The following is a 23,527-nucleotide window of genomic DNA, read 5'->3' on the forward strand; positions in this document are numbered from 1 at the left end:
GGACCTCGGTGCTGTGAGGCAGCAATGCTAACCACTGTGCCCCATGTGCTACCCTGGTTGAAATTAGTTAGACATGGATGGTGCATCCTTCTCCGAGAGTCTTTCTTTCTCACTGGAATGTATCTTAGCTGAGTGTAATGAAATAGCTCGTTAAATGTCTGCCACTGCATCTCTGCTGGCTTATTCACAGTTCATTTTAGTAGCCCAGTCTTCATTCCATTGCAATTGCTTTTATTTAAGTTTCAGCCACTTGACTTTGTTCTAACTTTGAAGGGATTTGAAAACAAAAAGGATGAGAATTCTAAAATGGAGGGGTTGCAGACCAGAAGCCAAAATAGATTGGTGAGCCCAGGGGTGATTTGGAGTGGGACAGTGGGATATCGGGGAGCGGGGTTCGGGATCAGCTGAAGGGGAACTTCATACGCAGTAGTGACAAGATGTCAAAGTTTCAGGATTTAAAAATGAAACCTTTCCCCATTGTTTGAGGGAGGTTTAGTTTTGTGCCCTATCCAATGGTGAACAGAAACAAGCTCTGCCAGGAACCTTCTTTCATCCAGCAGTTAATAACTGGCATTCATTAGTCTGAACCGGCAACATATGTTTATTGGTGTCAACCTTTGAACACACTGCGCCGTGTTGTTTTATGTGGTGCTGAGTATAATGTTACCACAGTTCCAGGGGTTATTTTCCAATAATGAAACTTTATAATCACTTCCTGCTTTCTAATGTTTAATGTGTTTGGAGCTGTATATTTGAGCACCAACAGTTGGGGGCAAAGCAGAGGGTTTGAGGGAATTTGTAGCTCCTTTAATGAGCGAAGCATCAAGTTCAAGAGTCTTTCATTTTGCTTGCGGTCACAGACTGCGAGACCATCAGTGTGCTGTATTTTACGTGTCCCCTCTGGGTGTGGGGGACAGGGGAGGGATCAAAATCAGCAGCCTGCCCGCCACAGTAAGTAATCAAGGGTCAATTAGGCCTGTTTTCTCTCTCCTTCCACCTGTCCCCCTCCCTGATCTTCCCAAACTGTCTCTACCCAAAGCCCTGGACCTTCCTGAAGTCCCAGCAGCAGCCATTGCTGTGTTCCTGGAACTGCTGAGACTGAGGGCAGGACTTCCATCCCAGAGAGGGGCAGAAGTGTCACTTGGCTCTCATTCAACTGCTCCACAGTGCTCTCTGGCTGTGGGATGGGTTGGTGTGGAGCGTGTTGGCTCCTCACTGAGTTGGCTTCCAAGCAGGGGCCAGTCCCCCCCACCCCCCGTGTTATTCAGCCTGCTGTGACAAATTCTATCCCTAATTCACGGCTATGCAAACTTTAACTGCTCCGTGTCCTGAATGATAGAATGATAGCAGCTCACTCAGAAACCTGGGATGTCAATGTTCATTCCCTCATTTGCATTAAGATTGATATTGTGGATAATACTCTTGTCATAATATCCACTCATGTATATAATGAGATGCAGACAGGCAGTGATTGACACTTATGATGACCAATGAACACACAACACAGAACAACCAATCACCAGACAAGACACCACCACTATAAAGCCCACAGGGCATTAAGACTCCCGCTCTTTCGGGAACCAGATACTGAGACAGTCAGAGTGCACAAGTTAGTGAGCAATATTACCATGTGGTAGCTAGTAGGTCTGGTAAAGCCAGTAAGATGTCGTCAGTAGGATTAGTAGAGTGTCAACCCACAGCTGAACATGTACAGCCCGTTCATTGCTTAAATAAAACCATGTTGGATCATCTCCGGTGTTAGACGTTTGTTTCTAGCTTCCCTGCTTCCAGTCGCAGTCAATATCGAACCAACCCGCCCATGGTACCAGGGTGCTATTAATCCTGCCAAACCTACCTCGAGTGAATCTGCAACGACCAGCAAGCGGCCATCCAGCGACATGGAAAACATCCAGCCTCCTCCGCAGCTCCGCATCTCCAGCAACCTCGCCGCCAATTGGAAGATCTTCAAGCAAAAGTTCCTCCTGTATATCGAGGCCTCCGACCACGAGGCAGCATCGGATGCAAGGAAGATCGCGCTATTTCTCTTGACCATGGGGGACCACGCCATCCATATCTACAACTCGCTTACGTTTGCCGATGGCGAAGACAAGACGAAGTTCGAAACAGTCCTGCTAAAATTCGACAGCCACTGCGACATTGAAGTGAATGACAGCTTTGAACGGTACATCTTCCAACAGAGACTTCAGGGTAAGGATGAACCTTTTCAGTCCTTCCTGACCCAGCTCCGCATCCTGGCGCAGTCATGTAATTGCGGCTCGGTGGCTGATTCCATGATCCGGGATCAGATCATTTTCGGGGTCCCTGCGGCAGCAGCTCCTCAAAATCAAACAGCAAACCCTCCCTGTTGCTATTGAGACGTGCGTAGTCCATGAGCATGCCAAGAATTGTTACTCCCACATCAGGGTGGCGGAAACTGCAAAACTGGCCTCCCACGAGGCAGAACGGGTGCAGGCCATTGAAAAAATGCAAGGCCTGAGTATCGAGGAGAGTGGCCGTTTTGTGCGCTTTTCCCGGGTCCCTACGCATGCACGCCACGACCGGGTGGACGACGAGGCCGAAAACCCTAATGCGCAAGTGCGTACGTCGGCCGACCGCACTGCGCATGCGCGTTGACGCACGGAACGCGCTGACGTCAGCGTTATGATGTGTCCGAATTGTGGCTCCGCCCATTTAAAGCGGAAATGCCCAGCCAAAGGACGCTGATGCCTACAGCGTGGGAAGCCTGGCCATTACGCGGCCTGCTGCAGGTCCGCTCCACCGATTATCAGCCAGCGGTCCCAGATACGGCGCAGAAGTATCCCCTCGGTACAAGACATGCAGGATGCTGATCCCAACGGCCAAACGGATCCCGATGCTGATTGCCTCGAATCTCCATATCGGGTGGGCATCATAAACACACGCGAGCTGGTCCCCACTGCACCCGCAACCCGCCTTTCGATCCTCAGTGTGGATCCCAACGACGAGTGGTGTGCTATCCTCACAGTCAACCAGGCTCGCATCCGTTTTAAACTGGACACTGGCGCGTCTGCGAACCTCATATCGCAGTCAGATCTCGACAGCATCCGTGATCAACCCAGCATTCTTCCACCAGCATGCCAACTCCTCGACTACAATGGCAATGCCATAGCTGCCAGCGGATCGTGTCGGCTAGGGGTATCTCACAAGGATTTCAAAGCAACTTTACGATTCGACATCGTTCGGCCTGACAGAGTGTTCCGGCTCGGTGCTCGTGCCTGCAAGCTCCTAAATCTGGTCCAGCGAGTCCGCACCATGTCCTCGACACCGGCGACTGCCTCGACCGATGTGAATCTCCAGGCCGAGATAGACGACATTCTCACACAATACCACAACGTGTTTGATGGAATGGGCACGCTCCCATATCACTACAAAATTCTGCTCAAGCCGAATGCCGCCCCAGTGATCCATGCACCACGCAGGGTGCCGGCTCCTCTCAAGGATCACCTAAAAAAGCAGCTGCAAGACCTTTAAGACCAGGGCATCGTCTCAAAGGTCACAGAAGCAACAGACTGGGTTAGCTCCATGGTGTGCGTCATAACACCCTCTGGTGAACCACAATATCATGCGGGAGCACTACCTGATTCCGAAGCGTGAAGAGTTGACCAGTGAGATGGCTCATGCCAGATTCTTCACCAAGCTGGACGCCTCCCGGGGTTCCTGGCAAATACAGCTGGACGTGTCCAGTCGGAAGTTGTGCACATTCAACACTCCGTTCGGCTGCTATTACTACAACCGCATGCCCTTCGGTATCATATAGGCTTACGAAGTATTTCATTGCATCATGGAGCAAATGATGGAGGCATTGAGGTAGCGAGAGTCTATGTGGGCGACGTGATCGTCTGGTCCTCAACGCCCAAGGATCACATTGCCCGCCTCAGACAGGTCTTCCACCGGATTCATGAAAATGGCCTCCAGCTCAACAGGGCCAAATGCTCATTTGGTCAATCCGCTATCAAGTTCCTGGGTGACCACATTTTACAGCAGGGTGTGCAACCTGACGCCGACAAGGTGCTGGCGATCAACGCCATGAGGACCCCGGAAGACAAGAAGGCGGTCCTCCACTTCCTCGGGATGGTAAATTTTCTCGGGAAATTCATTCCCAATTTGGCAGCCCACACCACAGCCCTCCGGCATCTCATAAAGAAGTCAACAGTGTTCCAGTAGCTACCCGCATATGAAAAGGAGTGGCTCGAGCTAAAGGCAAAGCTCACCATACCCCAGTACTGGCATTCTTTGACCCAACCAGGGACACCAAGATATCTACTGACGCTAGCCATGACGGCATTGAGGCGGTGCTCCTCCAGCGAGATGACTTCTCGTCCTGGGCTCCAGTGGCATATGCCTCCAGGGCCATGACGCCGACCGAGCAACGGTATGCCCAGATCGAGAAGGAGTGCTTGGGTCTCCTGACAGGAATAGTCAAGTTTCATGACTATGTATATGGCCTGCCAAAGTTCACGGTGGAAACAGACCATAGGCCTTTCGTCCACATAATCCAGAAGGATCTAAATGACATGACGCCTCGGCTACAGCGCATTCTTCTTCGTCTCTGCCGATATGACTTCGAACTCGTCTACACACTGGTAAGGAGCTGATCATCGCGGATGCCCCATCCAGGTCCATCAACACGCCGTGTGAACAAGGCGACTTCATCTGCCACATAGAGGCACAGGTGCAGTTGTGTGCCAGCAACCTACTGATGAACGTGTGGTCCAAATACATGAAGAAACTGCTAAGGATCCTCCACTGCAGCGCGTGATGCAACACCTCGCTCATGGCTGGTAAAAGGGGCAGTGTCCCCAGTTCTTTAATGTTAAGGACGAGTTAACGGTCATTGAGGGAATCCTTCTTAAACTGGACAGGATCATCATTCCTCAAAGCATGCGAGCTATGGTGCTCGGGCAGATCCATGAGGGTCACCTTGGGGTCGGAAAATGTAGACGCAGAGCTCGGGAGGCGGTTTATTGGCCGGGTATCAACCAGGACATTGCTGACACGGTTCAGTTCCCATTACCCGCAATCAAACGGAAAGGTCGAGAAAGGAGTCCATATCGTCAAGCAGTTGTTGTGCAAGGCTGCAGGCTCAGCATCCGATTTCAACTTGGCGCTGCTGGCCTACTGGGCAGCCCCAAAACAAAGTACCAAACCATCCTGGACAAATTCCACTGCGAGATGGACACCAACAAAATCTCCGAGCGCTACATCTTCAAGCAGAGGATGCAAGGCAAAGACGAATCCTTCAACTTCTATCTAACTAACCTTAGACTGCTAACGCAATCCTGCAACTTCGGTGATCACTGACTCCATGATCAGAGATCAAATCATTTTTGAAGTCCACTCTGATCCTCTGTGAGAGAAATTGTTGAAAATCAAGCACATGACCCTGCCAATCATGATTGAAGTGTGTACTGTGCATGAGCACGCTAAAAATCGCTATTCACAGTTCAAAACGGCAGAACGTGAAAAACAAGCCTCCCACAAGGTGGAGAACGTTCAGGCCATCTCCCGGATGCAGCGCCTCCACATTGACGAAAGCAGCCATTTTGCACACTCTTCCCAGGGCCCGACGCATGTGCAATGCGATCGGGAACACGAAGCGGCCGAAAACCGCACTGCGCAGGTGCAGACGTCCAAGAACCGCACCGTGCATGCGCAACGATGCACTAAGTGCCATGACGCCGACATCATGACGTGTGAGAACTGCGGCACCGCCCATTTTTTTTAAAAAAAACAGTCCTGCAAGAGGCAACGCTGTTTAAACTGTGGGAAACCAAACCACTATGCAGCCCTGTGCAGATCTGCACCATCAGTCAGAAGCCAGCGCTCCCAATTCCAACAGCGGCGTATCAGAAGTGTGCAACACCGAATGCATGACTCTGATCCAGGCAGTGTGACAGATCCAGATGATGAATACCTGAACAACACTTACCGAGTGGGCATTATTACGAAGTGCGAATACGTCACACCAGACACATCGCGAGTCCAATCAATCCTGGCCGTGGATTCCGAGGGCGAATGGCATGCATTGATGAAGGTCAACCACTGCCCCATCCAGTTCAAACTGGACACAGGTGCCTCCGCCAACCTGATTTCGCAGGTGGACTTCAAGAGAATCAAGAAGTCCCCCACAATCCTTCCAGCTGCCTGCAAACGCCTGGACTACAATGGAAATGCAATCAAGGCAGTGGGGTCCTGCCATCTGCAGGTGTCCAGCTGACACACACAAGCAAGCTTACACTTCGAGATTGTTAAATCAGACAGGGCATCCCTGCTAGGTGCACATGCCTGCAAGCAACCGAACCTCATTCAAAAAGTCTACACCACAACGCCGTCCCATTCGGATTTTCAAGCCAGCATCAATGACATTCTAACCCAGTACCCAGATGTATTTAGCGGGATGGGCATGTTGCTGTACGAGTACAAGATTCTACTGCGGCCTGATGCCAAGCCAGTGGTCCACGCACCACGATGTATCCCTGCTCCACTGAGAGAGCGCCTGAAGGCAGAGCTCTCGAGTCCTCAACAAAAAGACATCATCTCCAAGGTCACTGAACTAACCGACTGGGTCAGCTCGATGATGTGCGTAAAGAAGCCTTCGGGGGACCTAAGCATCTGCATTGACCCCCAAGAATCTAAACAAAAACATTATGTGGGAACATTACCCCATCCCGAAGAGGGAAGAAATCACGAGTGAGATGGCACGTGCACTTCTTCACAAAATTGGACGCATCCCAAAGATTTTGGCAAATCCAACTTGAAGAATCCAGCAGAAGGCTCTGCACCTTCAACACGCCTTTTGGCAGATTCTGCTACAACCAAATGCCATTTGGCATCATCTCGGCATCAGAGATTTTCCATCGCATCATGGACCAGATGATGGAGGAAATAGGAGGGGTTCGTGTCTACGTTGACGATATCATAATCTGGTCCACAACCCCAGAAGAACATGAGTCGCAACTCAAGAAAGTATTCCAACGCATACATGAACATGGCCTCAAGCTAAACAGGTCCGAGTGCTGTTTTGGGACATCCACGCTGAAGGTCCTGGGCGATCAGATTTCGCAACACAATGTACGCCCGGACACAGACAAAATTAAAGCCATTGAGCAATGAAAGACCCGAGGACAAGAAGGCAGTACTGCACTTCCTGGGAATGGTCAATTTCCTTGGCAAGTTCATGCCGATTTTGGTCACACACACCACGGCCCTATGCAACCTGGTGAGAAGCATCAACCATCTTTGAGTGGAAGGCGGAGCACCGAACAGAGTGGCTGGAGCTGAAAGCCAAGCCCACCACTGCACCCATCCGTGTATTCTTTGACCCAGACCGAGAGATCAAGATATCCTTAGATGTGAGTCAGGATGGCATTGGGGCTGTGTTGCTTCAAAGAGACGACATATCATCCTAGGTACCAGTCGCATACGCGTCACGGGCAATGACACCCACTGAGACCAGATATGCGTAGATTGAGAAGGAGTGTTTAGAACGGCACCGTTGCCGCTCTCCCCTAAGAGGTTTACCACGAGCCCGGTGGTGGCGGCGACCCTAAGAATTTGGGGACAGTGGAGACGGCATCAGGGGGAAACAGGAGGCTCGATGGAGGCTCCACTGGGTGGCAACGATCGGTTCATCCCGGGGAACACGGATGGGGGATTCAGGGGGTGGCAAAGGGCGGGCATCAGCAAATTGAGGGACCTGTTTATTGGCGGGAGGTTTGCGGGCCTTGGGGAACTGGAAGATAAATTTGGCCTTCCCCAAGGGAACATCTTCAGATACCTGCAGGTAAAGGCGTTTGCTAGGCGAAAGGTAGAGGGATTCCCTCTGCTGCCCTCGCGGGGGACGATGGACAGAGTGCTTTCGGGGGTGTGGGTCGGAGAGGGGAAGGTGTCTGACACCTGTAAGGTAATGCAGGAGGTGGAGGAGTCGTCAGTGAATGAGCTGACGGCTAAATGGGAGGAGGAACTCGGGGAGCAGATAGAGGACGGGACTTGGGCGGAGGCCTTGGAGAGAGTCAACTCTTCCTCCTCATGTGCGAGGCTTAGTCTCATCCAATTTAAGGTGTGGCACCGGGCCCACATGTCCGGGACTAGGATGAGTAGGTTCTTTGGGGGTGAGGACAGGTGCACCAGATGTTCGGGGAGTCCAGCGAACCACGCCCATATGTTCTGGGCATGCCCAGCACTGGAAGAATTCTGGAAGGGGGTGGCGGGGACGATGTCGAGGGTGGTTGGATCCAGGGTCAAACCAGGGTGGGGACTCGCGATTTTTGGAGTTGCGGTAGAGCCGGGAGTGCAGGAGGCGAAAGAGGCCGGTGTCCTGGCCTTTGCGTCCCTAGTAGCCCGTCGAAGGATTCTGTTACAATGGAAGGATGCAAGGCCCCCAAGCGTGGACACCTGGATCAGTGACATGGCGGGATTTATAAAATTGGAAAAGGTCAAATTTGCCCTGAGAGGATCAATACAAGGGTTCTATAAACGATGGCAGCCTTTTCTGGACTTCCTGGCTCAGAGATAGGTAACTTGGTCAATAGCAGCAGCAACCCGGGGGGGGCGGGGGGGGGGGGGGGGGGGGGGGGGGGGGGGGTGGGGGTGCATTATTGTAGTGTTTATTCTGTAACTTTATAGTGTGTTAATTTGCGTTGTTGTTAAAATGCTGGGTTGTTCATGGGGATGAGGCGAATGTATATGATTGTTAATATTATTGTTATTTTCGGTATTTTACTAAGGTGCGTCAATGTTGTATAAAATCAAAATTTTTCAATAAAAATTATTTTTTAAAAAAAGAGAAGGAGTATTTAGGTCTTCTCACCGGCATCCTCAAATTTCATGATTATGTCTACGGCTTGAGACGGATCATAGGCCTTTGGTCCACAGCATCCAAAAGGACCTGAATGACATGACGCCTCGTTTGCAGAGAATTCTGCTCAAACTCCAGGGGTATGATTTCAATTTGGTGTACACACCTGGCAAGGAGATCATCATCACCGATGCCCCGCTCTGTCAACTCACCCAGTGAACCACTGGAGAACATCCAGCACATTGAATTGCAGGTACAACTATGTGCAAACACTCTCCCAGGAACAGATGAGAAGATCATTCTCATCCGAGAGACGGGCCAAAGTCCCCCTGTTGCAGCGAATCATCCACAACCTCAGCAAAGGCTGGCAGAAAGGGCAATGCCCTCAATTCTACAACGTCAAGGACGACCTGACGTTGATCGATGGCATCTTGCTCAAGCTGGACAGGATAGTCATCCCGCTATGTCTCCAGAACATGGTGCTGCAGCAGATTTATGAGGGACACCTGGGCATAGAAAGTGCAGACGCAGGGCCCGGCAAGCTGCCTACTGGCCCGGCATCAACAGGACATCACGGATATGGTCCTGAACTGCGAAACCTGTCAGAGGTTCCAACCAGTGCAGAGCAAGGAGACGCTCCAACCACATGACCTAGAGACCTCTCCGTGCTCCAAGGGTGGTATTGACCTATTCTACGTGAATGGTCGAGACTATATCTTAATCATCGATTACTTTTTGAACTATCCTGAGGTGCTGAAGCTGCCAGCCCACACCTCACGGACCTTTATCAAAAGCGTGTAAAGAGACATTCTCACGGCATGGCATCCCGAACACTGTCCTGAGCGACAATGGCCCATGCTTCCACAGTCGAGAATGGTCCATGTTGGCCTAGAGCTACAATTTCAGACATGTCACCTCCAGTCCGCACTATCCGCAGTCCAATGGCAAAGTCGAAAAAGGGGTGCACATCGTTGAGCAGCTCATCCGCAAGGCCTCGGACTCCGCTTCCGACGTACACCTTGCACTACTTGCATACTGGGCGACTCCCTTGTCCACTGGCATGTCGCAGCTCAACTGCTGATGAACAGGGACCTGCAGACAATGCTTCCATCCATACACCTGCCTAACCTTGATCACCTCCTGGTGCTGCAGAAGGTGCAGCAGCTTCGCGACAGCAGAAGCAGGGCTGTGACGCACATGCCACCGATCTGGATGTGCTATACCCGGCAGACAGGGTTGGGATCAAGATACCAGATGGTGGGTGGTCTGCTCCGCCGCGCCCAGATCCTATGTTATACGTATGGCTGATGGCTCCATTGTGCGAAGGAATCGAAGGGCACTGCGAAAAGTTGCTTGCCCACAACCACTTTCCCCTCCATTTCCACATGTCGAATTGCCACTTCCAGACACCTCGAACCACGAGGCCACCAATCGTGCCTCCCACTCGCCTGTCAACACACCATCCTCCCCTCCACCATCTCTCCGGCGGTCGACGAGGATCAGACACAAGCCTCAGAGACTGGACTTATGAACATTTGGTTTGTTTGTTCTGTTCTGTATTCCTCAGTCAGTCACATTAGACAGACACATTCACATGTATATACATCTAAAAAAAAACAAAAAAAAGGGGAGATATGATATGCAAACATGCAACCAATGAACACTCAAAATAGGACACAACCAATGGGCAGTCAGGACACTCAGAGGTGGCATCACCACAAGGGGGCATGACATAAATACTATAAAAGGTATGAGGCTCTCACACCCTGCCTCTTTCCACAGACAGACGTCTAGAGTGTTAGACAGGGTTGATCAGCAGCATCACACCCCAACACGTGGCTTAGAGCAAGCTGGTACAGTTAGACTGAGTTACTACAGTTAGATTAGCAGAGAGTTGAACTCATTTGAGAACTGTGTTAATAGTTCAATAAACCTGTTGAACGCATTTCAGAATCTGGAGCATCCTTTAGTTAAGACTGCATCAAGAAGCAGCCTGTGTTATCCGAAGCAGCACAACACAATAGACTTGATGGGCCGAATGGCACCCTTCTGTATTCCCGTGATCTTAAAACTGAGTGAGCAACACCACACCTTCCTCGCCCTTCCCTTTCTCTTACATCTACTTGGTAACAACTACCCTTCACCATTTAATTGACCTCACTTTCTCTGCTACTTTCTCCAGTCTTGGTGATGGCTGCAGTTCAATGTATCAACATGTCACTCCCTCTATAAGCCTCTCTGGCTCTCCTCATACCTCTCTCTTCAAGATACTCCTGACGATTCCCGAAAAATGGGGCTATGTCCCCAGGCCAGCGGCAGAATTTCTCGCAGCTCTGGCTGCGGATAGGGGCCCTTGCATTTCCAGTCCGGAGTCCGCACATGCGCATGGCGGCGGCCTGCAGTGGCCACCCCGTGCGACATGGCGGACTCACACCACAGACCATGACGAAAGAAGTAGGTCTCTCCCCGAGATTGCGCGGCCCACAGGTCCTTGACGCCCGGTCTCTTGCCTGGCCGTCTGTGAGTCCGCAGCCGCCACGGGGCGTTCCCGACGGCCAACAGGTGGTTAGAACCATGGCATCGGGAACTCGGGCTGTTTTCCTCGGAGAATTGCCGCGGGGGCCTCTGACAGTGGCCCCCTACCCACGCTGCATAATTCACGCGTGAGAGACTCCCGAGCGATTCTCGGGGGACCGGAGAATCGCGGGAACGGCGTCGGACCGGATTTTGGCGTAAACGCCCATTCTGCGCCCCCGCGCCGAACGAGATTTTGGCGCGGAAGCTCGGAGAATCCAGCTCTACTTCTTTAATTAAGATTTTGGTCACCTGTCCTAATATCTCCTCCATTGACTCAGTGTCAAATTTCGTCAGAATGTAGAGTTATGCTGAACTTGTATAAAACACTTCAGTCCCAGCTGAAGGACTGTGGACAGTCGGAGGAACAACACTTCAGGAATGATGTTAAAGCCTTGAAGAGGGTGCAGAGGAGATTTACTAGAATGGTAACAGAGATAAGGGCGTTCTATTGTGTGGAGAGACTGTAAAATGCATAGAATCCCGACAGTGCAGAAAGAGGCCATTCAGCCCATCGAGTCTGTACCAAAGCTGGGGCTTTTCTTACAGCAGAGAAGTTGTAGGAGAGATTTGATGAAGTATTTGAAATTAGGGTTTTGATCGAGCGAATGAGGAGAAACACAAGAAGAGGTGGAATTCTGCCATTTTGGGTGAGGAAAGTGGAGGGTAGCTCGTCGGCTGCTTTGCCGTCTTTACCCACCATATTTTCTTTTTACCTTTTTTATTGGGTTTGGTACCCTTCCAAAGTAAAACATAAAGGCTCTAGGAGATATAACCGGAAGGGAGGGGTCTTTCCTCCCCTCTCTTCTATTCTCTCCTTTTTACAGATCATCTAACGAAGGCGGAGGGGGACCTAGGTGGTGCACCATAATACTTTTTACATTCTTTTGTGCAGTTGCCTCAACGTTGGCCATTGCCCGTTTCTTCTTCCCATTTTTCTTCTCGTTCTGGGCTCTATGTACCACTTTTAGCTGTGTGAGGTTGAGCCTCGTGCATGTGGAGGTGGGTTTGACCTTGTGCAGTACTTCGCTGTAGAATCCCTACCCTATTTCGAACCCCAAGTCTTCCTCCCATTTCCCCCTTGTCGTGTTCGGTTCAGTGTCGGCCCTGTCTAGCAGTCGTTGTACATGTCACTACAGTTCTCTCTGCTTAGGTTGTCTGCGTTCAGTAGCTCTTCTAATAAGACTGTAAGACATAGGAGCAGAATTAGGCCACTCGGCCCATCGAGCCTGCTCCGCCATTCATTCATGGCTGATATTTCCTCATCCCCATTCTCCTGCCTTCTCCCCATAAGTCCTGATCCCCTTTTTAATCAAGAGCCTATCTATCTCTGAAAGGCACTCAGTGATTTGGCCTCCACAACCTTCTGTGGCAAAGAGTTCCACAGATTCACCACCCTCCGGCTGAAGAAATTTCTCCTCGTCTCTGTTTTAGAGGATCGTCCCTTTAGTCTGAGATGGTGTCCTGTGTCTGTCGTGGTGTTCGCGGGTATGTCCTTGTCTCCTTCCGCAGGATGTTTTTAAGCTGCAGGTATCTGAGTTTGTTGCCTTTAGCTGATTGGAATCTCTGCATCAGTTCGTCCAGTGTTGTGACTCTACCGTCAGTGTATAGGCCCAGTGTATAAACACATGGTCAAAATAAGGTGAAGGGTGTGTCCCATGATGTCATGCTGGGGGAGGCGGGAGAGCGCCAACAACTTAGCCCAATGTAAAAATAGGAAAATCCAATCCCACAGAACTACCCCGAACATGTTCCCATGGAACCTGTCCAATGAAACAGCTCCCCCCCCCCCCCCCCCCCACCCCCCCCCCCCCCCACCCCCCCCAGGCTGTGCCAGGGGGCAGTGCCTCGGATACTACCCGGGATTGACCTCTCTCATTTTTTAGGCTGGCAGGAAGATTGAATCTCAATTCGGGGAAGCCCGAAATGCAACAAAGTTACATAGACTCATAGACGTTTACAGCATAGGAAGAGGCCATTCGGTCCATTATGTCCATGCCGGTCAACAAAGATCTGACTGCAGTAATCCCATTTTCCAGCGCTTGGTCCATAGTCCTCGAGGTTAAAGCAGTGCAAGTGAATATCTAAATACTCCTTAAATGTTTTATGAGATTTCTGCCTTACCCACCCTTTCAGGTAGTAAGATTCCCACCACACTGTAGGGGAAACACTTTCTCCTCAGAACTCTTAGCCTTCTACATCTTACATTGAATCTATGCCCCCTGGTTATTGACCCCACTACTAGTGGAAAAAGTGCCTTCCTATCCATGCTATCTATGCCCCTCATAATCTTGGATACATCTCCAGGTCCCCTCTCAACTGTTGCTGCCCTGAGGAAAACAACCCTAGTTTTTACAATCTTTCCTTATCGTTCAGACTCTCCAGCCCAGGCAGCATCCTGGTAAATCCCCTCTGCACCCTCTCCAGTGCAGTCACATCCTTCCTATCATGTGGTAGTCAGAACTGCACACAGTACTCCACTGTAACGGCATGGTAGCACAGTGATTAGGGTTGTTGCTTCAAGCGCCAGGGACCTGGGTTCAATTCCCGACTTGGGTCACTGTCTGTGTGGAGTCTGCACGTTCTCCCCGTGTCTGTGTGGGTTTCCTCCGAGTGCTCCGGTTTCCTCCCACAGTCCAAAGATGTGCGGGTTAGGTGGATTGGCCATGATAAATTGCCCTTAGTGTCCTAAATGGTTAAGTGGGGGTTGCTGGGTTATGGGGATAGGGTGGATATGTGGGCTTGAGTAGGGTGATCTTTGTAAAGGCTGGTGCAGACTTGATGGGCCAAATGGCCTCCTTCTACACTGTAAATTCTATGGCTCGGCCTATGGCCCCTTCCATCCCTCCCCCTTCCATCCCCCCCACCACCTTCCCCCTCCCCGGCATCCACCCCCTATCCCTCCCCCCTTTTTTCTCTCCCCCCCCCCCCCCAACCCGTCGACTTTGGCTGTGTTTGTCGTCCCCTCCCACCTCTTCTCCTTTTTTCTGACTTTCCCACTTTTCCTCTTTCTTCTACTCCCCCCCCCCCCCCCCCCCCCCCCCCCCCCCCACCCCCCAGGTTGCGCATTCCTTTGGTTCCCCAACTATCTTGGATTTTCCCCTATCTTTCCTCTTTTTCTTCCTCCCTTTCTCGTTTTCTTATCTTACTCCTCGTTGTTGGCCTCAAGCAGGTTTTGGAACAGGCCTGCAAACTGCCCCTAAGAATCCAGGAAGCCTTCCTCTGACCCTCGGATGGCGTACTTAATCTTCTCCAGGTGGAGAAATTCCGAGAGGTCAGTGAGCCAGTCTGCAGCTGTGGGTGGTGCCGCTGATCGCCAGCCGAGCAGGATTCTCTGGCGTGCGAGTAGGGAAGCGAAAGCAAGGGCGTTGGCCCCCTTCCCCATGTGTAGCTCTGGCTGCTCCGATATCCCGAAGATTGCCTCTATTGGGCATGGATTCACCCTCACCCCCACAACCTTGGACATTGCCTCAGAGAAGGCTGTCCAGAACCCAGTAAGCTTGGGACAAGCCCAAAACATGTGGGTGTGGTTGGCCGGGCCCCTCTGGCACCGATTAAATTTATCCTTCACCTCCGGGAAGAACCTGCTCATTCGGGTTCTGGCAGGTGCGCTCTGTGCACCACTTTGAGCTGCATTAGGCTTAGCCTTGCGCAGGAGGAGGTGGAGTAAGCCCTGCTCAGTGCTTCGCTCCAGACTCCCCACCCCACCTCTGTCCCCAATTCATCCTCCCATTTTCGTCTGGTCTTGTCCAGTGGTGTCGGAGCTCTGTCCAGTAGCTGTCCATATATTTTCCCACATAGCCCCACCTCTTTGCTGCTTGTGCCTATCAGGCCCTCTAATACTGGGGCCCCGGAATACCCTACTGTCTCCTTGCGTAGGAAGTGTTTTATTTGAAGGTGCCTCATTTCCTGTCCTTTCAGTAGTTTCCACTTCCTTGTCAGTTTGTCTAGTGTCGCCAGTCTGTGCCCTAAGTAAAAGTCCCTGACCGTCAGTGCGCCCCGTCCCGTCTCCATCTCTTGAAGCTGGTATCTAGCATGGCTCAGGGGAATCTGTGATTGTTGCAGATGGGGCCAAGGGTGACATTTTGGTTATCTCGAAGTGTTGTCTCAGCTGGCCCATGTTTTTAGTGTGGTCGCTACTACTGGGATCGGTGTGTATCTTGTTGAGGTTGATGGGAGTGCTGCTGTAGCCAGGGCCCGGAGGGTCTTGGGTTTGTGTACCTATCCTCTTTCTGCTGTTGCTACTCAGTGGTAGTATTGTAGGTTTGATAAAGGCAAGCCATCTTTGATTTTCCTTCTTTGCAATGTCGGTTTGGGAATTCCCAGGTTCTTAACCCCCCCCCCCCCCCCCCCCCCACACACACACACACACACACACAACACAATTAGACCATCTACGTTTTGGAAAAAGGCCTTGGGGATGAAGATCGGAATGGATCTAAACAGGAAGAGGAACCTCGGCAGAACGTCCATCTTGATCGTCTGCACCCTCCCCACCAAGGAGAGTGGGAGTGAGCCCCACCTTTGAAGGTCCCTTTTTACTTCCTCCACCAGGCTGGTCAGGTTTCACTTGTGGATCTGTGTCCAGTCTCTATAATCAGGCCTCAATCCATGTTAATATTAGGCTGGAATTCTCCGGCCATGAGGATTTTCTGTTCCGGCAACGTGCCCCCGCCTCAATAAGCAACGGGAGTAGAGAATCCCCCTGCCAGCCAACAGTATGCTGCCGAGAAACACGGGGCTGGGGGACCGGATCTAGCCCATAATATACCCATGGGCCCTAATTTTGTGTAATAACATCTTACGTGGTACCTTTTCGAATGCTTTTTGGAAGAACAAACACAGTACATGCAGCATGGAGGCACAGTGGTTAGCACTGCTGCCTCGCAGCGCCAGGGACCCGGGTTCAGTTACAGCCTCGGGCGTCTGTGCAGAGTCTGCACGTTCTCCCCGTGTCTGCGTGTGTTTCCTCCGGTGCTCCGGTTTCCTCCCACAGTCCAAAGATGTGCAGGTTAGGTGGATTGGCCATGATAAATTGCCCCTTATGTCCAGGGATGTGCAGGTTAGGTAGGGTTACAATGTTAGGGCAGGGGAGTGAGCCTTGGTAGGATGCTTTTTCAGAGAGCTGCTGCAGACTCGATGGGCTAAATGACCTCCTTCAGCACTGTAGGGATTCTATGATGACATGCACGGGTTCCCTTCTATCTTCCATGAAAGGTACGACCTCAAAAAATTCTCAGCAGATCTGTCAAAAAAAATTTCCCTTTCATAAATCTATGTGGATTCTGCCTAATCATAAAGCGATGTTCTAAGTGCCCTGTTATCATGTCCCTCATTATAAATTCCAGCATTTTCCCAATGACCGATGTTGGAGTTCACAGCGAAGTGTGTGGAGTTGCGGAAGATGGATGACCTGACTTGGAGCTTTGTTTTTTTTCTGGCACCCGCTGGTGATGAGTCACAGTTTCTAATCCCCTTCTCTTTCCTGCTTCTTTCAGCATTCTGAACCGCAGTCCCCCTAATCTAATCCAGGAAATCATTCTTGTGGATGACTTCAGCAGCGATCGTGAGTAACTGTTCGGTCTTCACACAGGGCTGTTTTAAAAAGAAAATCGAGTCATGAATGAACTGCGGTGTGATTATCCAGGATTTTTCGAGGTGCTATATTTCTTTGGATTCTAAATTTGATTGGGGCAAGTGGAGAGATACATAGGGTGGTTGGAAATCGCTGCTTCAAGTACTGATGCTGTGTATCAAAATCCATCAGCTTGCAGCCAGCTCCATCACAAAAACAGGCACCAAACTCAATAGAAAGCATGGAGTTCAATCGTAAAGATTGGGGTATAGCATCGAGTCTTCCTGTTCATGTGGTTCAGTAGCAAGCACTCTTATTGCTGAATTAGGAGGTTGTGGGTTCCAGTTCCACTCCAGAGCTTTGAGCCCAAAATCTAGGCCGACACTGGCAGTGCACACTGTCAAAGGTTCCAACTATCGGGTGAGATGTTAAAACAAGGCCCAGCCTGACCTCTTAGATAAAGGTAAATTTTGAAGAAGAATAAGATATCCTCCCTTGGTATCCTGACCAATATTTATCCCTCAATCAACATCACAAAAAAATGTATCTGATCATTATCACATTGCTGTTTTTGGGATCTTGCTTTGTGGCAAAATGGCTGCTGTTTTTCCTACTTTACTACAGAGAGAGAAGAGAAGCTGAGTGTCTGGGCCCACACTCCCTGGAATCTAGGATAGGAGGGCACAAGTCAACCTCTGGTGGCGGCCATGGAGTGAGTGGTCACATGTTTGATGGCTCCTGCCCGGGGTGGAATTGTTTGGTCCTTCCCCACCTGATCTGAGGGGTTTTGATGGCAAACGGTTCATAATTGCATCAGATATAGGAGCAGAATTAGGCGATTTGGCCCTTTGGGGCTGATCCCATCCTGGCCTCAACTCCAGCGTTCTGCCCATTCTCTATAACCCTTCAACCCTTAACCAATTAAAAATCTGTCTTATCTCCTTTTATATTTAGTCACTGTCCCTGCATCCACTGCTCTCTGAGGGAGCAAATTCCACAGATTCACAACCCTTTGGGAGAAGTAGTTTCTCCTCAACTCTTTTAAATTTGCTACCTCTTATCCTAATGTGCCAAAAGAAGAAGCATCAGCTCCACTCCGGCGGGAAAAACGGCGTCAACGGGCCCCCAAGGTGAGGAATTCTCACCTGTCTTGGGGGCTAGGTGGACCCCGGATGGGTTGGCGCCGCTGCAGCCGGCACCGAAGAGACTGAGCGAGATCGCCCATGCGCCAAAGGGCCGGCGTGACCTTGAGCATGTGCGGAACGGCCGGTGTGCTTTGGCGCATGCGCGGGGGATTCTCTTCTCTGTGCCGGCCATGGCGGTGCCCTACAGGGGCCACCGCGAAAGGAAGGAGTGCCGCCACGGCACATGCCCGTCCGCAGATCGGTGGGCCCCGATCGCAGGCCAGGTCACAGTGGGGGACCCCTACGGATCCCCCAGCAACCCCCCCCCCCCCCCCCCCCCCCCCCCCCCGAGGACTGCCCCAGCCGACTTACCTGCCAGCTCCTGCCATTTGGGACCATACGTAACCTACGCCGGCAGGACTGGCCAAAAACGGAGGCCCGCTCAGACCATTGGGGGCCCCGGAGAATTGCCGGGGGGGGGGGGGGGGAATTCTCCGATCCAGTTGCCGGGCGGGGGGGGGGGGGGGGGGGGGGGGGGGGGGCGCGTTGGAGAATCCCGCTCCAGGTGCTTAGGTGAATTGGACATTCCGAATTCTCCCTCTGTGTACCCGAACAGGCACCGGAATGTGACGACTAGGGGTTTTTATAGAACAGCACAGTAACTTCATTGCAGTGTTAATGTAAGCCTACTTGTGACAGTAAAGATTATTGTATCAGATGAGGCTAAGGAAGGGATGGGTGGGGCAGCTGTCCCACCTGGGGTTGGGCCTGAAGACGAGGGGGGTGGCGGTGCTGGTCAACAAGAGGGTGGCCTTCGAGGTTGGCAGTATTGTAGCTGATCCCAGGGGCAGGTACGTGATGGGTAGTAGCAAGCTGGAGGAGATGCCTGTGGTTCTGGAGAATGTTTATGCCCCAAATTGGGACATAATGTGGATTTCCTGAGGCGGGTATGAGGGACGATTCTGGACCTAGACACGCAGCAGCTGATAATGGGGGATGGTTTTAACACAGTTCTGGATCCAAGGCTGGACCGGCCGTGTCCCAGGACTTTGAAGACTTTGGCTATGGTGAAGGAGTTGAGGGGGTTCATGGACCATATGGGGGGGGGGGGGGGGGGGGGGGGGTTTGCTGGTGGACCCTTTCCGGTTTGGGAGGCCAGGGACAAAGAAGCTCTCATACGTTTTGCATGTGCACCGGGTGTGCCCCCTGATTTACTCTTTCGTAATGGACATGATGATGTTGGAGTATTCGGTGTTCATGGCCATACACCACACTAGGTGGATTTGTGGGTGGCTCAGGGGGAGGCTCAGCAATTGTTGGTGGATAAGGGGGTGTGTGAGAGGGTGAGGATGACTGTCCAAAGCTATGTAGAGCTGAACCATACGGTGGAGGACACAGCCTCCACGCTGTGGGAGGCACTTACGGCCGTAGTAAGGGGTGAATTCATCTCGATTCGGGCGCACAGTGAGAGGGTGGAATGAGAGGAGAGATCGAGGTGAGTGGATGAGATTTTGAGAGTGGAATGGAGGTACTCAGTTGCACCAGAAGAGGAGCTATTAAGGGAGAGACCGAGACTCCAGATGGAGTTTAGGTTGGCATCCACGAAAGGCAGTAGGGCAATTGCGGAGGCCAGAGGGGCATGTGTGAGTGTGGGAAAAAAGCTGACCATAGCATGACCATAGAATTTACAATGCAGAAGGAGGCCATTCGGCCCATCGAGTCGGCACCAGCCCTTGGAAAGAGCACCCCATCCAAGCCCATACCTTCACCCTATCTGCACACCTCCACCCTTTCCCATAACCCACCTGAACTTTTTTTTTTACACGAAGGGCAATTTAGCACGGCCAATCCACCTAACCTGCGGCTGTTGACGCACAAACTGAGGAAGCAGGCAGCGACCAGGGAGATTGGTGGGTGAGGGATGAGAGATGCAAGAAGGTGTTGGACCGAGGGTACTTGAGGCCTTTTACCGAAGTCTGTATGAGTCGGAGCCTCCGTCTGGGGAGGAGTGTATGAGGCAGTTCTTGGATGGGCTGGAGTTCCCGAAGGTGGGGGAAGGAGAAGGAGAAGGATTAGGGGCTCGATTGGGCTAAGGGAGGTGATGGACTGCGTAGGTTCGCTGCAGGCGAGGAAGGCCCGGGGCAAGATGGTTTTCCAGCCACGTTCCATAAGACGTTTGGTGCAGAGCTGGGGCCCCTTCTTGTGGGGGTGTATATTGAGACAAGGGTAAGGGGGGTTCTCCCCCCCCCCCTCCAAAATGCATCCATTTTGTTGATTTTAAAGAGGGATAAGGATCCAGAGCAGTGTGGATCATACGCCCGATTTCGCTGTTAAATGTGGATGCAAAGTTGTTAGTGTTGCGGATAGAAGACTGTGTGCCGGGGGTGATAGGAGTGGAGCAGACAGGGTTTGTGAAGGGGCAGCAGCACTGAACAAATATGCAAAGGCTGCTCAATGTTTGTTATCTTTAATAAATTTAGAGTACCCAATTATTTTCTTTTCCAATTAAGGGGCAATTTAGCGTGACTAATCCACCTAACCTGCACATCTTTGGGTTGACATGGGGAGAATGTGCAAACTCCACAGGGACAGTGACCCAGGGCTGGGATTTGAACCCGGGTCCTCAGCACCACAGTCCCAGTGCTAACCACTGCGCCACATGCTGCCCTTGCTCAATGTTATCATGATGTCCTCGGAGGGTCAGGAGGTAGATGTGGTGGTAGCAAGGGACGCAGAGCAGACATTTGATTGGGTCGAATGATTGTATTTGTTGGAGGTGTTCGGGTTTGGGCAGGGCTTCGTGGACTGGGTTCGGCTGCTGTACAGGGTACCGATGATTCGTGTCCAAACAGGACAAGTTTGGAATACTTTGTTTTGACCGGGGCAATGCAGGGGAAAGATAAGGGGGCAAGGTGAGTTGTTGCCTTGTTTCAGTTGCCGGGGTCAGCTTGTGATTTTGTATCTGTGGTTTGGTTTTGGTTTTTCTCATGTGTCCATGTATATGTGCAAAATGCCTTAAGTAAAATATTTTTTAAAGATGGGATTGGCACTCTGGTCTCCCACTGGCAGTGGTATCAATGTTCACGCCCCGCGCCTGCCCCAGGAAGCGGGGGTGGGGGGGAGGGGGGGGGGGGGGGGGGGGGGGGGGAGAGAGATCATTTTGACACATTTGTGGGCTGGGAACTGGATTCTCAAAGCCTGCATGATTCATGTCCTCTGGGCCGGGATTCACATGGGCGAGAATTGATGGAAGTATTTCCCAGAATGGAGCTGGCATGGTGCACCTTGTGGTGGGCCAATGGGATAGCTCTTTAACGGAGATGTCCCCAAAATCCATCGCGAGTCCCCTCCCACTCACAATGCAAAACCTGCCTACTCCAACCCCACCAGAGACCCCTCTTAAGAGAATCCCACACCAGAGACCCTCAAAAAAGAAACCCTGTCATTACAGAGACCCCCACCAGTGAATTTTGATCTGCAAGGCTTTCATTCACGTCAATATGAAATTGGTTTTACTAGGCTGTGATTGACAGCTTGCACACAGCCAGCTGTCTAGATTGTTTAATCTCGTTTTCGTTCATGTTTGTGTGGATTTCAAGTACCCTGCTGTGATTGACAGATCTTGGACCACATCAATAGTAGTTAAGTGCTTTCTGCAGAGAAAAAGCAGAAGTGAGAGCACTTAACTGCTTTTGATTGCAGGTCAAAGATTTGGGGCTGGATTCTCCGCACCCCAACGCCGAAATCGCGTCCGGCGCCGAGGCGGAGAATCCAGTTGCACGCACTGAATCGTTGACCGGCGCCGGTTCCTCGATTCTCTGGCCCCCGGGAAGTACGCCGCGCCGCATATCACCCACCTGCACCCATTGCCAGAGGCCCACCCCACCTTTCTCTGCCCCCAACCGGCCGAAGTCCTGACGGCGTATTTATGATATGGTCCCAGCATTCAGGATACTCGCGTGGTGGCTGCGGACTCAGTCCGCGACCGCCATGTTCGGGAGCAGGCCAATCGGAGGGCAGGGGCCGCCTCATACGGAACTGGGGTATTTTTGAGCGGGCAGTCCTGTTGGGCGCGCGGCCAATCGGGGGCATTATTTACGAGGGCCAGTTCCGCGGTGTGAGTCCGCCATGGAGCACGGCGTGGCTGCTGGAAGTCTCCGCCGTGCGCATGCGCGGCCTCTGCCCCAGGCTTGCGGGGGGCCCGTATCTGCAGTTGGAGCTGCGAGTTTCACAACGGGTCCCTGCGAGCCCCCTGCAGGGCTGTGAATATGTGGCCTTTTGACACCAGTTCTTCTGGCGTCAAAGCCCACGGTTTCTGCGATGGCATTGGGGACATAGTGCCTGAAACGGAGAATCCAGCCCGTGAGGGGGTTCATACCCAGCTTTCCCTTTCCAGGAATTTACAACTGCTGCTTTCTCTGCCTGAGTCAGCAGGTGTAGGGTGCAGGTGAGTTTTAAAGCAGTGATTTCTATCACTATCTCTGTCTGGACTGCTCTCTAGCTTCCAGGCAGGGGTCTCTGTAATAGGGGGGGGTCCTCTGGTGGGTCTATGTAATGGGGGGTCTCTCTTATGGGGTCTCTGATTCGAGTCTCTGTAATGGGGGATGTCTGGTGGGAGTTTCTCTTATCAGGAGGTCTCTGGTGGGGTCTCTTATGGGAGTTTCTCGTTTGGTTTGGTCCTGAAGCGGTGGGTCACCCTTGTACTGTGCGAAGGGAGTGACTCAGCAATTCTATGGTGGCGGGATGGTGAGCAGAATTGCATTGTGGGGAGGGGGGGGGGGGGACCAGCTGCCAGACCTTGCTATCGGGCCACTCGGTAAAAATGGTGGCCCGATAGTCAGATTCACGAGGCAAATCCTTGTAATCCCCGCCATGTGTGGCAGGAAATAGTGAATTGCCTCTGGATTCCTGCTCCCAGCACGAACGGAGAGCATGGGGCTGGATTCTCCTTTTCAGTGGCTAAGTGCTGGCTCAAACGGAGAATTCGCAGGCATTTTACGATGAGAAAATCGGCTCTGAACCCTCACTGATTCCGGGACCGGTGAGGGGTTAGCAGCGATGTCGGGTGAAACTCCTGGCTCCCACGTTAAAAACAGCCGGAGAATGGCCGGGTCCGTGGCTACGCCTGCGCACGCCGATGACCTGCAGCAGTCGCGCTGTACAACATGGCGCCGGCCATGCGTGGACCCGACCCGCCATGCGCGACCGCACAGGCCACCCACTGGCCACGCCCCACCAGTCCCCCAGCCCTCATGGAAGTCCCCCCCCCGCCAATGGCATGGACCCTGGCCAAGTGTGGCGGTGCTGGACACAGTCCGCAGCCGCCACACCGCGTTCCCGGCCGCTCAGACCGCACGTCAACCGCACGGTCAGGAACCCGGCCCATCAGGGGCAGAGTATCGCTGGAGGACCTTCCGA

The 23,527-nt window shown here is 52.1% G+C and overlaps 1 protein-coding gene across 1 annotated transcript in view; it reads left to right on the plus strand.

Moving 5' to 3' along the window:
- The window catches only part of galnt16 (UDP-N-acetyl-alpha-D-galactosamine:polypeptide N-acetylgalactosaminyltransferase 16), a 162,540-nt gene that overhangs the window by 74,024 nt on the left and 64,989 nt on the right, over nucleotides 1-23,527 (plus strand). Inside the window, exon 4 of the mRNA XM_038790248.1 lies at nucleotides 16,909-16,976. Coding sequence (XP_038646176.1) covers nucleotides 16,909-16,976 — 68 coding nt within the window. The remainder of the gene's footprint in view (nucleotides 1-16,908; nucleotides 16,977-23,527) is intronic.

Source organism: Scyliorhinus canicula, chromosome 2 (assembly GCF_902713615.1).
Source record: "Scyliorhinus canicula chromosome 2, sScyCan1.1, whole genome shotgun sequence".
Classification (NCBI taxonomy): domain Eukaryota; kingdom Metazoa; phylum Chordata; class Chondrichthyes; order Carcharhiniformes; family Scyliorhinidae; genus Scyliorhinus; species Scyliorhinus canicula.